This window comes from Corapipo altera, unplaced genomic scaffold (genome assembly GCF_003945725.1).
Source record: "Corapipo altera isolate COAL_440 unplaced genomic scaffold, ASM394572v1 223, whole genome shotgun sequence".
Classification (NCBI taxonomy): domain Eukaryota; kingdom Metazoa; phylum Chordata; class Aves; order Passeriformes; family Pipridae; genus Corapipo; species Corapipo altera.
In genome coordinates, this window is record NW_020885074.1 from 245,136 (window position 1) to 257,490 (window position 12,355).

General features: G+C 67.2%; 3 protein-coding genes across 3 annotated transcripts in view; all 3 read right to left on the bottom strand.

Annotated features, from left to right (window-relative positions):
- SUOX (sulfite oxidase) overlaps positions 1-634 on the bottom strand; it is a 2,847-nt gene extending 2,213 nt beyond the window's left edge. The window contains 3 exon segments of the mRNA XM_027669246.1: positions 206-296; positions 298-354; positions 428-634. Of these exon segments, the coding sequence (XP_027525047.1) occupies positions 206-296; positions 298-354; positions 428-459 (180 nt within the window). The 5' untranslated portion in view covers positions 460-634.
- Positions 635-1,305: 671 nt separating this feature from the next.
- On the bottom strand, positions 1,306-8,639 carry RAB5B (RAB5B, member RAS oncogene family). The gene is made up of 6 exons (XM_027669248.1): positions 8,547-8,639; positions 4,539-4,759; positions 4,232-4,383; positions 4,033-4,155; positions 3,867-3,960; positions 1,306-3,283 (listed from the first exon to the last, which is right to left on the bottom strand). Exons 2-6 carry the CDS (start codon positions 4,699-4,701, stop codon positions 3,168-3,170), a joined length of 648 nt encoding a protein of 215 aa, XP_027525049.1. The 5' UTR covers positions 4,702-4,759; positions 8,547-8,639; the 3' UTR covers positions 1,306-3,167.
- Positions 8,640-9,482: 843 nt separating this feature from the next.
- On the bottom strand, positions 9,483-12,306 carry CDK2 (cyclin dependent kinase 2). Its single transcript, XM_027669247.1, has 7 exons — positions 12,150-12,306; positions 12,004-12,081; positions 11,646-11,766; positions 11,206-11,376; positions 11,033-11,134; positions 9,931-10,134; positions 9,483-9,853 (listed from the first exon to the last, which is right to left on the bottom strand). Exons 1-7 carry the CDS (start codon positions 12,263-12,265, stop codon positions 9,749-9,751), a joined length of 897 nt encoding a protein of 298 aa, XP_027525048.1. The 5' UTR covers positions 12,266-12,306; the 3' UTR covers positions 9,483-9,748.
- Positions 12,307-12,355: the final 49 nt, after the last annotated feature.

Genomic DNA, 12,355 nt, shown 5'->3' on the forward strand with positions numbered 1-12,355 from the left:
TTTTTCGGGATCCCCCCCCCGCGGTGCTGCATCCCCAGGACCCCCCGTCCTGGTGCTGCCCCTTCCCCGGGATCCCCCCACCCCGCTGCCCCCGTCCCAGGGAAGGACCCAGGGGTGTCACCCCTCCCCGCAGGACCCCCCCCGGTGCCGCCCCCCCGGTACTTCTCCCGCCATCCCGGCACTCAGCCCCCCCGGTGCCGCTCACCCGTCGCCGCCGTTCTCCGTAGGCGAGGACGGCCCCGAGCCCCAGCAGCGCCGCCAGCACCGGGGCCGCCCCCCGGCGTCCCCCCCCCGGCCGCGGCACCGGCGGCGAACCGGGAGGAGCCGCGGCGGAGCTGCGTCAGCGGCGGGAGCCTGCGGGGACAGCGGGGGCTCACACCGGGCCCCGCCGGGCACCGGGGAGCCCTGACGGGCGGGCGGCTCTTACCTGCGCCCCACGACGGCCCGGAGCAGCAGCATCGCGGCGGCTCCTGAACGGGAGAGAGACAGAGCAGCTGGAACGGTCACCGGGCACCGTTACCGGGAAGCGGCTCCGGTGACGCTCCCGGGGGAAGCAGGAACGGGGGACATCCGCGTGTGACAAACCCTCTTCTCCCCCCCGCCAACCCCAGACCGGTCCCACTCCCAGTTTCCCCCTCCCCAACCCCATCCCAGTCCCGGTTCTCCCTCCACCAGCGCGGTCCCGGTGCTCCCCCCTCCCCAGTCCGGCCCCGGTGCTCCCCTGTCCCCAGTCCCAGCCCGGTCCCGGTGCTCCCCCCTCCCCAGCCCGGTCCCGGTGCTCCCCCCTCCCCAGCCCCAGCCCGGTCCCGGCCGTGTCCCGGTTGCCCCCGTCGCCCACCTGCGTAACGGTTCCACTCCCGCGACGTCCCAGCGGCGCTGCCGCTTTAAGAGGGGGGCGAGGGGCGGGGCCTCAATGAGGGTGAGCCCCCTGGCCACGCCCCCTCTGTTTACCTTACGGGGCCGCGTGGGCGTGGCCTCACCGGAGAGTGGGCCCCACCAGCCCGGGCTTAAAGGGGCAACAGCGGCCCCAGCCCTTGGGGGGCTTCGAGCGGCCACGCGGTCGGGGCTCCGCGGGCAGCGCTGCCCCGGTGCCGGTCCCGGTTGTCCCGGCGAGGGGGAGGTCAAAGCCCCGGCGGCCGCCACCCCTCTGGGAGCTCCGATAAGTCTTATCAGGGCAGAGCCGCGATCTCACACCGGCTGCTGGCACCGGATGGCTCCGGCTCCTGCCCCGTGCCAACACGGGTGGCTGCGTGGTCCAAGTCACCCCCCCCCGCCCCTAAACCCCGCCCTGAGCACACAAAGTTCTTTTTTTTGTTTTCCTTCTGTTTTTGTTGTTCGGTTTGGTTTTACTTACATTAAATACATCGGTAAATTAGCGGCCGAGTTCTGTTACCACGATTGTTATTTCACTGCGATGGAGGAGCTTTCCCAAAGCAAAAATAATAACAATAATAAGAGAAAAAGCAGAAAAAAAGAGAAAAAAAAGAGTGAGAGAAGCTGCAGTGTCCCTCATTTGGTCCAGGGTTTGAGCTAGAAGATGGGGAGGGGGTCTGGGGTCCCCAGCCCTTGTTAAATACGTGTCACCCACTCGGGGGGCTCCCAGGCCGTGACATGAAGCACTGGGAGCACCAGAACGGTGGCCAGAGGGTCCCTGGGGGGCTGCCCCGGCAGCGGGAGGGGGCTGAAATCCTGTGGGCTCTGCCCCCGTGCTGGGGGGCTTCATATGAGACTGGTCCCTCTGCCCCACAGCCACGGCCCCTCCAGTTCCCCCGGGCCCGAGGGGTCCCCAGAGCCCCCCACGCTGCCAGCAGGGAGCCGGGCCCAGGTGGGTGCTGCCAGTTCGGGGTGTCCCTGATTTGGGGTGTCCACATTTTGGGGTGTCCCCTTGTGTGGCAGCACCTGGGATGGGGGACCTCGCCCATCCCACCCCACCACCGAGGGTCCCTCCAGCTCCAGAAGTTCCGTAGGGAAAAGCAGAGGGACGAGGGGAGGGTGGTGGCACCGCTGCCCCCCCGGCACCCCCAGACACACGAACAGAACCGAGGTGAGTCTCAACAGGACATTTCACCACTAAAGTGCAAACCAGGACCAGGACAAACCGTGGGGATCGGTGGGAGCACCAGGGGGACGTGGATGTGGGTTGGGATCACCGGGAGCAGGGGACAGCCCGTGGGGTGGCCGTGGCCAAGATCACCGGGTCAGGATGAGCAGGGGGACATCGCCCGTGGGGCAGCCACAGCTGGGGTCATGTCACCTGTGGGATGGCCACCAGCATCACTGGGGGGATATCACCCGTGGGGTGGGATCACTGCGGGCACCTGGGGGGCCACCACAGCTGGGATCACCAGGGGGACATGGTGGCCACAGCCGGGGTCACTGAGGGGACACCACTGTGGGGTGGCCACAGCCGGGGTGGCCGTGGGGACACCACTGTGGGGTGGCCACAGCCGGGGTGGCCGTGGGGACGGGCCCACAGAGCCATAGCACAGCAGAGCGAGGGCGGGCGCTGGGGAGGGGTCACCTGCAGCACTTGGGGTCCAGCAGGAACCCACTGACCCCCCCCCAAAAAAAGTCCCCAGGCACTTCCAATCTTCCATCAAAAAGGCCACCTCGGAAGAAATGAAGGACACTGCAGCTTCCCTCTCCCCGACAGCCCAACGGGAAAGAGGAGGGGGGAGAAAATAATAAAAATTCCAAAGAAATCCGTGACAGACCCCGTGGAAAAGCCCCGTCGGCTCCGGAGGGCTCTGGTTCCGGCCGGTTCGGCGCGATGAGGTCGGTGCTGCCGCCCCCCGGGGACCCCCCACAGCGGGGCGGGGGCAGGAGGGGGCAGTTTGGGGAACCCAGATTTCCCAAAGCAGAGAGGGAGGGGGAGAGGGGGAGATGGAGGGAGGAATCCGAGCGTTAGGGCGCTATTTGCACCTATAATACAAAGTGAAGAAGAGTTCGTTGTTTCTCAGAAGTTAAGTCCCAGCTGATCTGGCTCCGCTGCCTCCGGGGCGGTGGGTGGGGTGGTGGGATCGGGTGCCAGGTGGGATCGGGTGCCAGGTGGTGGCTTCGAAGCATTAAAAAGTGCAGTTAGAGGAGCTCTGGGAGGGTCCTGGTTCGGGGGGCTCGGTGCCGGGGTGGAGGTGCGGCGTGGACGGGGACGGAGGTGGGATCTTGGCTCAGTTGCTACAGCACTGGCTCCTGTTCTGCTGGCTCTGCTCGTGCAGGTCCACGCCCCGGCTCCGGCCCCCGGCGCCGCTCGTGCTCTGGGGCTCGTTCTTTGGCAGCTTCTTGGCTGGAGGGGGGACAGGGGAGGTGGGACTGGGAGGTGGGACTGGGAGGGGCGACCCGGCTGAGTCACCTCAGCACAGAATCCCAGAATCCTCGAGGTTGGGAAAGCCCTCCCAGCCCATGGAGTCCAGCCTGTGCCTGTCTCCCACCTTGTCCCCCAGCCCAGAGCACTGAGTGCCACATCCAGTCCTTCCTTGGACACCCTCAAAGATGGGGACTCCACCACCTCCCTGGGCAGCCCCTGCCAATGCCTGAGCACCCTTTCCATGCAGAAATTCCTCCTGATGTCCAGCCTGACCCTCCCCTGGCACTGCTTGAGGCCGTTCCCTCTTGTCCTGTCCCTTGTTCCCTGGGAGCAGAGCCCGACCTCCCCCCGGCTCCCCCCTCCTGTCAGGGAGTTGTGGAGAGCCAGAAGGTCCCCCCTGAGCCTCTTTTTCTCCAGTTGGGCCCTTCCCAGTGAGAAGGAGCCGCTTCCCTTCGAGCTGCTCCCTCCCAGCCCTGGCACAAACCCCCCCTGCCCTGCTCAGCCTCCCGAGACGCCCGTTTGGGGTGGGACAATCCCCCCGTGTGCCCCCGGGGAGCCTCACCGATGGCCAAGAAGAGGTCGTTCACATTCATGGCTGTCTTGGCCGACGTCTCCATGAACAACAGGCTGTTGTCGTCCGCGTACGCCTGCGCCTCCTGCACGGACGGGACCCGTCAGCTCCGGCACCTCCCGGCCCCCGGCCCCGGGACCCCCAGGAGGCCCCTCACCTCGTACTCCACCATGCGTTTGCTGGCCAGGTCAGCCTTGTTGCCGGCCAGGGCGATGACGATGCTGGGGCTGGCTTGTCTCTGCAGCTCCTTCACCCATGTCTTCGCCCGCGCGAACGTTTCCTGCGGCAGAGGTGGGAATTCAGGGACGATCCCGATCCCTGCGGGGACACAGGACCCCCCCGAGCCCCTGCCCCACCTGGTTGGTGATGTCGTAGACCACGATGGCGGCCTGGGCGCCCCGGTAGTACATGGGGGCCAGGCTGTGGTACCGCTCCTGCCCCGCCGTGTCCCAGATCTCGAACTTCACCGTCGTGTCGTCCAGGCACACGGACTGGGTCAGGAACGCCGCTGCCGGGAGGGGGGGGTCAGTGACGGCCGGGGGGAGCCACCCCTGCACCCCAGGTCCTTCCCCGCATCCCGAGTCCTTCCGGGGAGCCCTCCCTGTGCCCCCACTCGTGTCCCGGGGGGGATTCGCAGCCTGGGCTCGTGTCCAAGGGACTCACCCCCGATGGTGCTCTCCTGGTACTCGTGGAACTGCCCCTTCACGAAGCGCAGCACGAGGCTGGACTTGCCCACGGCCGACTCTCCCAGCAGCACCAGTTTGAACTGGCAGATCTTACTGGCCTGGGACTGCCCGTTGGGCCTGGCGGCCCCACGGCTCGTCATGGCCCCGGTGCTGCCGGACCCACTGGAGAGCTTGGAAGGCACCGATCCCTCGGCTCTCCTGGGGGGAGAAGGGGAGATCCCTCAGCACGACGTTCCCCCAGGGTGGGATCATCCCCACGGGATCCGTCCCCGGGGGTCTCCCCCCCTTCCCCGGGGGCTCCCCCCAGCACGTGGCAGGGACTCGCCGGCCACGGCCGCGCTCCCCGAGCTCCAATTCCCGAGGGATTTCCTGGAGCAGCTGGGTGGGAAGGAGCTAATCTCGGAGCCAGGCCGCCGGGATCCGGCAGCCGAGGAGGCTGGGAGTGAGTCAGCACTCCTCCCGCTCCCGGAGCAGCTCCAGCCGGGACACGCCGGAGCCGGGAAGGGGTGGCAGGACAGTGGCTCCAGGCCCGGGAGATGCCACAGTGGCTCCGGCTGCTGGCCAGGAAGAGGCTTTGGAAAACTCCCCGGCTCTTCCCAAACGTCCCCCCGCCCTGGTTTTGGTTTTTTTTTATTTATTTCTCCCCGGTTTTGCTTTGTTTTCCACTCCGGAGTGGAGCAGCAGGGGTTGATGGTGCTGCCCAGGTTGGGGTGCAGAGCACATCCCCCCGGGATGGAGCACAATCCCTGCACATTCCCTGGGATGGAGCACAATCCCTGCACATCCCCCGGGATGGAGCACAATCCCTGCACATTCCCTGGGATGGAGCACAATCCCTGCACATTCCCTGGGATGGAGCACAATCCCTGCACATTCCCTGGGATGGAGCACAATCCCTGCACATTCCCTGGGATGGAGCACAATCCCTGCCAGCCCCGGAAGGACGCGGCTCTGGGAGGGGCACTCGGAGACCAACCGGGGTCACCGGGCAGGAGGAATTCCTGCTGGGATTGTTTGTCTCGGGATCCAACCTCGCAGTGCCCAGGAATGCTCCGTCCCAAGCCCGCAGCAGATTCCGGTGGGGCCAGGACAGGGGTCAGAGACCAGCCCAGGCAGAAAGTTGTTTGTGGCCAGTTCCCCTTCCCGGGAGCAGGGATCCAGCTGGATCCCAGCAGGAAACAACTCCAAGCACAGCACGGATCCAACCCGGCTATCCCGGATAAGGGGGTTGTTCTGTTCCCACCCAAGGCCCGGCAGAGCCCTGGGAACACAAACTCCTCCACACATCACTTCCCGAGGCACAGGGAATGCTACAACCCCCAAAGCACTTTTTCCAGGACCTCTGGGTCCCGGTGGATCCCGGCTTTCTGTGGAGGACCACGGGGGCTCCTCCTCCACGGGGAGGTGGGAGCTTCCTCCTCCCCCCTGCTCCAAGGGGAGCTCTAGGACGGAGCCATCCCTTCCCCACTGCTCCCCTCAGAGCCCCTGGACACCCCACGGAGCCCCTGGACACCTCCTGGAGCCCCTGGTTTCCTGGAGGCTTCAGCTCTTCCCATCCAGCTCCGGATGGAGCCAATGCTCCAGGATGTGTCCATCCCCACCTGTGTTGGCCACACGGATCCAGGAGATCCCAGGGATCCTCTGAGGGATCATGGGAGACACAATCCCCCAGACTTGGATTCCCTCAGAGGGAACTTGGATTTTTGGGCCATCAGACCCATCAGGTCCCACCAGAACATCCCGGCTCCAGGTGGAAGGTGCCCACACCCCAATCCCAGGGATTCTGCTGCCATTTCGGGTGTTCCTGTGCCGTCAGCTGCTGGATGGGCGGATCCACGGAGCGAGGCAGCACGTGGGGATACAAACCCTGCTCTCCCTGGATGCTGGAGCACTGGCTGCCTCCTGAGTGGGACACTGGGATCCCTCTCTAATGGAATACTGTGATCCCACCTTGACTGAACGCTCGGACCCATCCTTGACAAAACACTGGAGCTTTCCTCAGTGGAACACTGGGATCCCTCCACAACGAAACACCAGGATCACTCCTCATCAAAGCATTGGGATCCCTCCTCAATGGGACATCAGGATCTTTCCTCAATGGAACACTGGCATCTCTCCTCAGTGGAATACTGGGATCTTGCCCTGACAACGGATCAACCGGGGCTGTGCCGCGCCACAGGGATCCCGAGGGGCCTCGCTCCAGCTCCCCCAAAACACCGCCTGGTGCAGCCCTTCCCAAAGGGGACGGAGCCGGGACAGCCCGTCACCGGGATTGCGACAGCCCGGCCAGTAACGGCTTTTCCTGTTGCCACCCGGGCTGTTCCTGTGGCCCAACCACGCCCTGACGGAGCCACGTGGGGCTGGGACCACCAGGATCGGCCCCAGCGGTGCTGGGGTGGCCACAGGGACCACCAGGATCAGTCCCAGCAGTGCCGGGGGGCCCGGGGGGAGCCCGGCCTTGGCCATGGGGCCGGGACAGCGGAGCCGGGACTCGGCTGTGAGGGACCAACGGGGACCCCGGGGGAGGGCTGTCCCCAAGGAAACCCTGGGATCCCTCCCTAATGGAACACTGGGATCACTTCCCAATGGAATACTGGGATCACTCCCTAACCAAACACTGGGATCCATCTCTAACGAAAAAGTGGGATCCTTCCCCAACAAGACACCGGGATCCCTCCTCAGTGGAACACTTGGATCTTCCCTTAACAAACCACCAGGATCCCTCCTCAATGGAACCCTGGGATTCCTCCCTAATCAAACACTAGGACCCCTCATTATTGAAACGCTGGGACCCCTCCCCAGTGAAACTCCGGGATCTTGCCCCAGCTCCAGGGATCTGGCCGAGCCCTGGCTGGCCCCCAACCCCTCGGGCACAGTGACCACTCGGCCCCACCGTCCCTCCCCAAACCATCAACACACCCAGGACCCCCTGGAGAGGATCCTCATCCTCCCAGAGAGATCCCAGGGGATCCCTGGTGGGGAACAGGAGATTCCCTTGGGACAGAATCCATGGATGTGCTGCTCCAGGAAGGGCCGGGCACCTCCGTGTCCTGATGGCTCTGGGGGGTTTGGTGCTGCTGGAGACCCACACTCCAGGGACAGGGAGCACCCGGGGGGACAGGGAGCACCCGGGGGGACAGGGAGCACCCCGTGGCTCAGTGGAGGCTCAGTGGAGCAGGAGAGGCCCAGGGAGCCCCAGATCAGGGTGAAGGCACCCGGGGACCCCCATTCTGGAGGAACCTCAGCTTGGGGGGAGCCTCAGCTCTGAGGGTTCCCAAATTCTGGGGGATCCCCAGCTCCAGGGCAGGCACTGGGAGGAGGGACGAGCACCAGGCAGGGAAGGAGTCGGGGCCTCCCCCAGCCCCCCCAGAGGAGCCCCCCCAGCGCAGGGATGGGGCAGGAGCTGGGGGCAATGGGGGTGTCTCCCTGTCCGTGATTCACCCCCAAACTCCTGGAGCAGCCAATCCCACACCGGGAATTCCTACCAGGACTGGGACCGGCCCCAAACACAGGGGGTCCCACAGCCCAACCCGGACCCCCCTCCCGGGGAGGGGCCGGGGGGCTCCCGGTGCCTCTGCCTGGGCCGGGGAAGGGAGGCCCAGAACCGGCCAAGTGTGGGGAGAAGTGCCCCAGTAATGGGCTAAACACGCCCATAACGGGGTGGAGACCCCCATAACGGGAGGGGGGGTAACGACCCCCATACTGGGTGGGGGAAACACCCCCATAGCGGGAAGGGGGGTGAAACCCCCAGAACGGGGCACCGCCCGCTCCCCACGGGGAGGACCCGGCCCCGACACCGCGACACCTCCGGGAGGGGGGTCCCGGCCCCTCCAGGTCCCCCCCAAACCCCGCCCGGGGGGTGGCGCCCCCCCAACCTCCTCCAGCTCCCCGGGGCCCGCCCGTGCCCGCGCTCCCGCCCCGCCGTGTCCCCCCCCGCTCCCGGTGCCGCCCCGGCGGTGCCGCCCCCCCGGTGCCCCCCCGGTACCTCCGGTCGCTCCCGGCGCGGCCCCGAGCGCACAAACAGCGCTCAACCAAACCCTGCTGCCGCGGGCGGGACCGAGCGGCGCCACGGCCAATCAGCGCCGCCCCCGCCTCCGCGCCGCGCCAATGGGAGGACGAGCCAGGGCATAGCGCCCCGCCCCCGCGCGGTTTGGCAAATGGGCGGCGGCGAGCGGAGAGATGGGCAAGGAAACGGCCAATAGGAAGGGAGGGAGCGTCATGAAGAGGCGGGGCTTGGGCTGAGTGACGCGGTATGGGACCAATGGAGCCACGCAGGGGGTGCGGAGCCGACAACAAATAAGGTGACCCACGGGGGCGGACCTCGGGAGGGCCAGCAGCCAATGAGAACGCGGGGAGCTGCAGCCTCGCCCAATCACAGGAGGTGGTTCCCGTGACTGACAGGAGGGGCCGCCGGAAGCCGCGACCCGTGAGCGCCCCGCCCATGGCTGGGGGGCGGGCCCACGGCTGGCCAATCGCGGCGCTCCAGGCCGCACGGGGGCGTGGCCTAAGGTGCCCCCGGGGCTGGGGGACACGGGGGGGGCTCGGGGGGCAAAGGGGACACGGGGAGGACACGGGGAGGACACGGGGGGGCCCTACGGGGGCACATGGTGGGGATGGGGGGACACAGACAGGGGAATGGGGGGGGAAGGTCTGGGTGTCATTTTGGGGGCCCCACGGGCAGAGGGGGCAATGGGGGAGTGATGTGACAGATCGGGGGCGATGGTGACACGGTTTCCCCCCTAAATCCCCCCCGCCCCCCTTTGCAGGCACCACACACCAAGTTCGACATTTGCTACGAAAATTTGCAAAGTTACAAAAAAAACCCGCGAGGAGGGAGGGGAGGGGCAGGGGGGGACAAGGGGGAGTCCCGACCAGTGGGAGTCCCCCAGGGTGAAAACACTGTCCCACCCCCGCAGGGCTGAGACAAGGGAGGGACAGACCCCCCCACAGCACCGAGCTCGGGAACAGCGAGGAGGGGGAGGAAGATGGAGGGGGACACAAAGGTGCTCAGCCCCCCCCGTGCTGGTCCCAGAGACCCCCCCAGAGGGGCCATTAAGTGCCAAGAGTCCAGGTTGGGGGGGGGCCCCTGGGTGCTGAGGGGGCAGAGCAGGACGGGCGTGGGACCCCCCCTGTCCCGGTGGGGGGGTCTGGCTCTGCTCTGGGGGGACCCCTGGGGTGGGGGGGTCCTCAGAGGCGCAGGTGGGGGACAGCTCGGGTGACATCCTGGAAAAAGGGGTGTCCCAGCGCCGCCTTGGCGGAGATCCTCTTGTTGGGGTCGTAGTGCAGCATTTGCTGGGGGAGGAAAGGGGGTGAGGGGGCGGTTGGGGGGTCCCACGCACCCCCCCCACCGCCCTGAGCCCCTCACTCACCGCCAGCAGCTTCCGCCCCTCCTCGTCCAGCGGAGGCACCACTTTGCCGAAGTCCTGCCGGGCCCATTTCGGGAAGCTGGGCTTGTAGTCGGGCATGGCCGAGACCCCCGGCCAGGCGGCCTCGTCGGGGGTCCCCAGGGTGCGGAAAATCCGGAAGAGTTGGTCGATCTCCGAGTCCCCCGGGAACAGGGCACGGCGGGTGATCTGGGCAGGGGGTGGGGGGGACCCCAAAGTCACCTTGGGGGGGCCTGAGCACCCTGGGGGACCCCAGAGTCACCCGGGGAGGATCTGGGGACGCTCAGGACACACCCAAGGAACCCCAGAGTCACGTTGGGGGGTCTGGGGACCCCCTGGGCACCAAACCCTTGGTCTCATCCCAGGGACACCCATTCTCCCACCCCCCACCCCCCAAACACTTCTGAGCCCCCCCAGGGGTCCCCCTGGTGCAGAGCTGGACCCCCAGAGGGACAGGGGGTCTCACATCGGGCCCTGCTCCACCCCCAGCATGGCCACAGCCCCTCCTGGGGGTCCCTGGGACCAGCACTGGGGGGGCTGAGCACCTTCACCCCCTCCTCCTCCTCGCTGTCCCCCAGTGCAGCACCAGGGGAGGTCTGTCCCCTCGGATGGGGGTCACACGCGGCCCCCACCCCGTGAGCTCTCACACCAGCCCCTCGTGACCCCCCGGATTTCCGGGGGCTGCGGTCGCCCGCATGACGTGGGCACGGGGGGGGCTCACATGATGTCCCCCCTGGACCCTCACAAAGCCCCTTTGTCACCCCACACCCCGCTGACGTCAGGGCTGCACCCCAGGAGCCGCTGGACTGACCCCCAGGGTGGGGGGAGCACAGCCCAGGGGTCCACAGTGTCACACCAGCGGGGTCTGGGGACCCCAGGACACACCCTGAGGGACCCCAGAGTCACTCTGGGTGGTCTGAGCACCCTGGGGGACCCCAGAGTCACTCTTGGGCACATCCAGGGAGATCTCAGCACCACCCTGGGGGAGGGAGTATGGGGACCCCCAGGGCACACTCCCAGGGACCCCACCATCATCCTGGGGGCTCTGAGCACGCTGGGGGGCCCTGGGGACCCCCGTGTCACCCACCATCTCAGCGAAGATGCAGCCCAGGCTCCAGATGTCCACAGCTGTTGAGTAGTACTTGCAGCCCAGCAGGATCTCGGGGGCTCGGTACCACAGGGTCACCACCTGCCACACCGAGGGGATGCTGTGAGCACCCCTGACCCCCCCAGCGCCCCCCGAGCCCCCCCGGCGCCCACCTCGTGGGTGTAGGTGCGCACGGGCACCCCGAAGGCGCGGGCCAGCCCGAAGTCGGCCAGTTTGATGGCGCCGTCGGCGTTGATGAGCAGGTTCTGTGGTTTGAGGTCGCGGTGCAGCACTCGGTGGGCGTGGCAGAACGCCAGGCCCTGCAGCAGCTGGAACAGGTAACTCTGCGGGGCCGGGGGGGTCAGCGTGGCCAGGACCCCTCCCCCAGGCTGGCCAGCCCCCCGGGACCCCCGCTCGGGGTGACCCTGGGGTGTGCCCAGGGGTCCCCACAGCCCCCAGGGTGACGATGGGATGCCCCAGGACGTGCCATGGGGTACTCCAGTGTCACCCTGGGGGGGCTTAGGGACCCCCTGGGCACATCCTGGGGGACACCAAGGGACCCCAGAGTCACCCCGGGGGGGTTTAGGGCCCCACACCGTGGCCGCCCTCCCACCTTGATGAGGGGCAGCGCGATGCCGCTGAGGGACGAGGAGTCCATGAACTTCTTCAGGTCCTGGTGCAGGAACTCAAAGACCAGGTAGAGCTTGTTCTCCGTGTGTATCACGTCCAGGAGCCTGAGGGAGGGGTGGGCAGAGCCTGGGCCACGGGGCCCCCCCACAGCCCCGGGGGCTTGGCATGGCCACGGGACTGTCACAGCCAGAGGCACAGGGGTCCCATGGCCTCGGCTCCCCACGGGGCCACCCCACAGCCACAGTTCCCCACATCTCCCCACAGCCACGGGTCTTTACACAGTCACAGGGCTCCCAGCGACCCCCCAGCCCCGGACCCCCCCCTCCCAGCCCCCCACTCACTTGACGATGTTGGGGTGGTTGAGCTCCTTGAGCAGGGAGATCTCCCGGATGGCCGTGCTGGGGACGCCCTCGGTCTCCCTGTGGGAAGGGGGGTTGAGCCCCGGGACCCCCGAACCCCCCAGACCCCCCCGGGACCCCCCACTCACGTGTCCAGGCGGATCTTCTTGAGTGCCACCACCTCCCCCGTCACCTTGTTCCGGGCCTTGTACACGACCCCGTAGGTGCCCTCCCCGATCTTCTCCACCTTCTGGAAGTTCTCCATGGGGGGGTCGCGGGACGGGCGGCCCGGGGGGGGTAAAGGAGGGTCTATGGGAGGGAGGGGGTGTCCCGGTCCTGGAGGAACCGGGAAAAC

Coding starts and splice junctions, on each gene's coding strand:
- RAB5B (XM_027669248.1), bottom strand. CDS start 4,701: ATGACGAGCCGTGGGGCCGCCAGGCCCAACGGGCAGTCCCAGGCCAGT. Junction 4,384..4,538: donor CCAGGAGAGCACCATCGGGG/GTGAGTCCCTTG, acceptor CCCTCCCGGCAG/CGGCGTTCCTGACCCAGTCC. Junction 4,156..4,231: donor TCTACGACATCACCAACCAG/GTGGGGCAGGGG, acceptor CCTCTGCCGCAG/GAAACGTTCGCGCGGGCGAA.
- CDK2 (XM_027669247.1), bottom strand. CDS start 12,265: ATGGAGAACTTCCAGAAGGTGGAGAAGATCGGGGAGGGCACCTACGGG. Junction 11,377..11,645: donor TCGCGCTGCCCCTCATCAAG/GTGGGAGGGCGG, acceptor CCGGCCCCGCAG/AGTTACCTGTTCCAGCTGCT. Junction 9,854..9,930: donor AGGGGCGGAAGCTGCTGGCG/GTGAGTGAGGGG, acceptor TTCCTCCCCCAG/CAAATGCTGCACTACGACCC.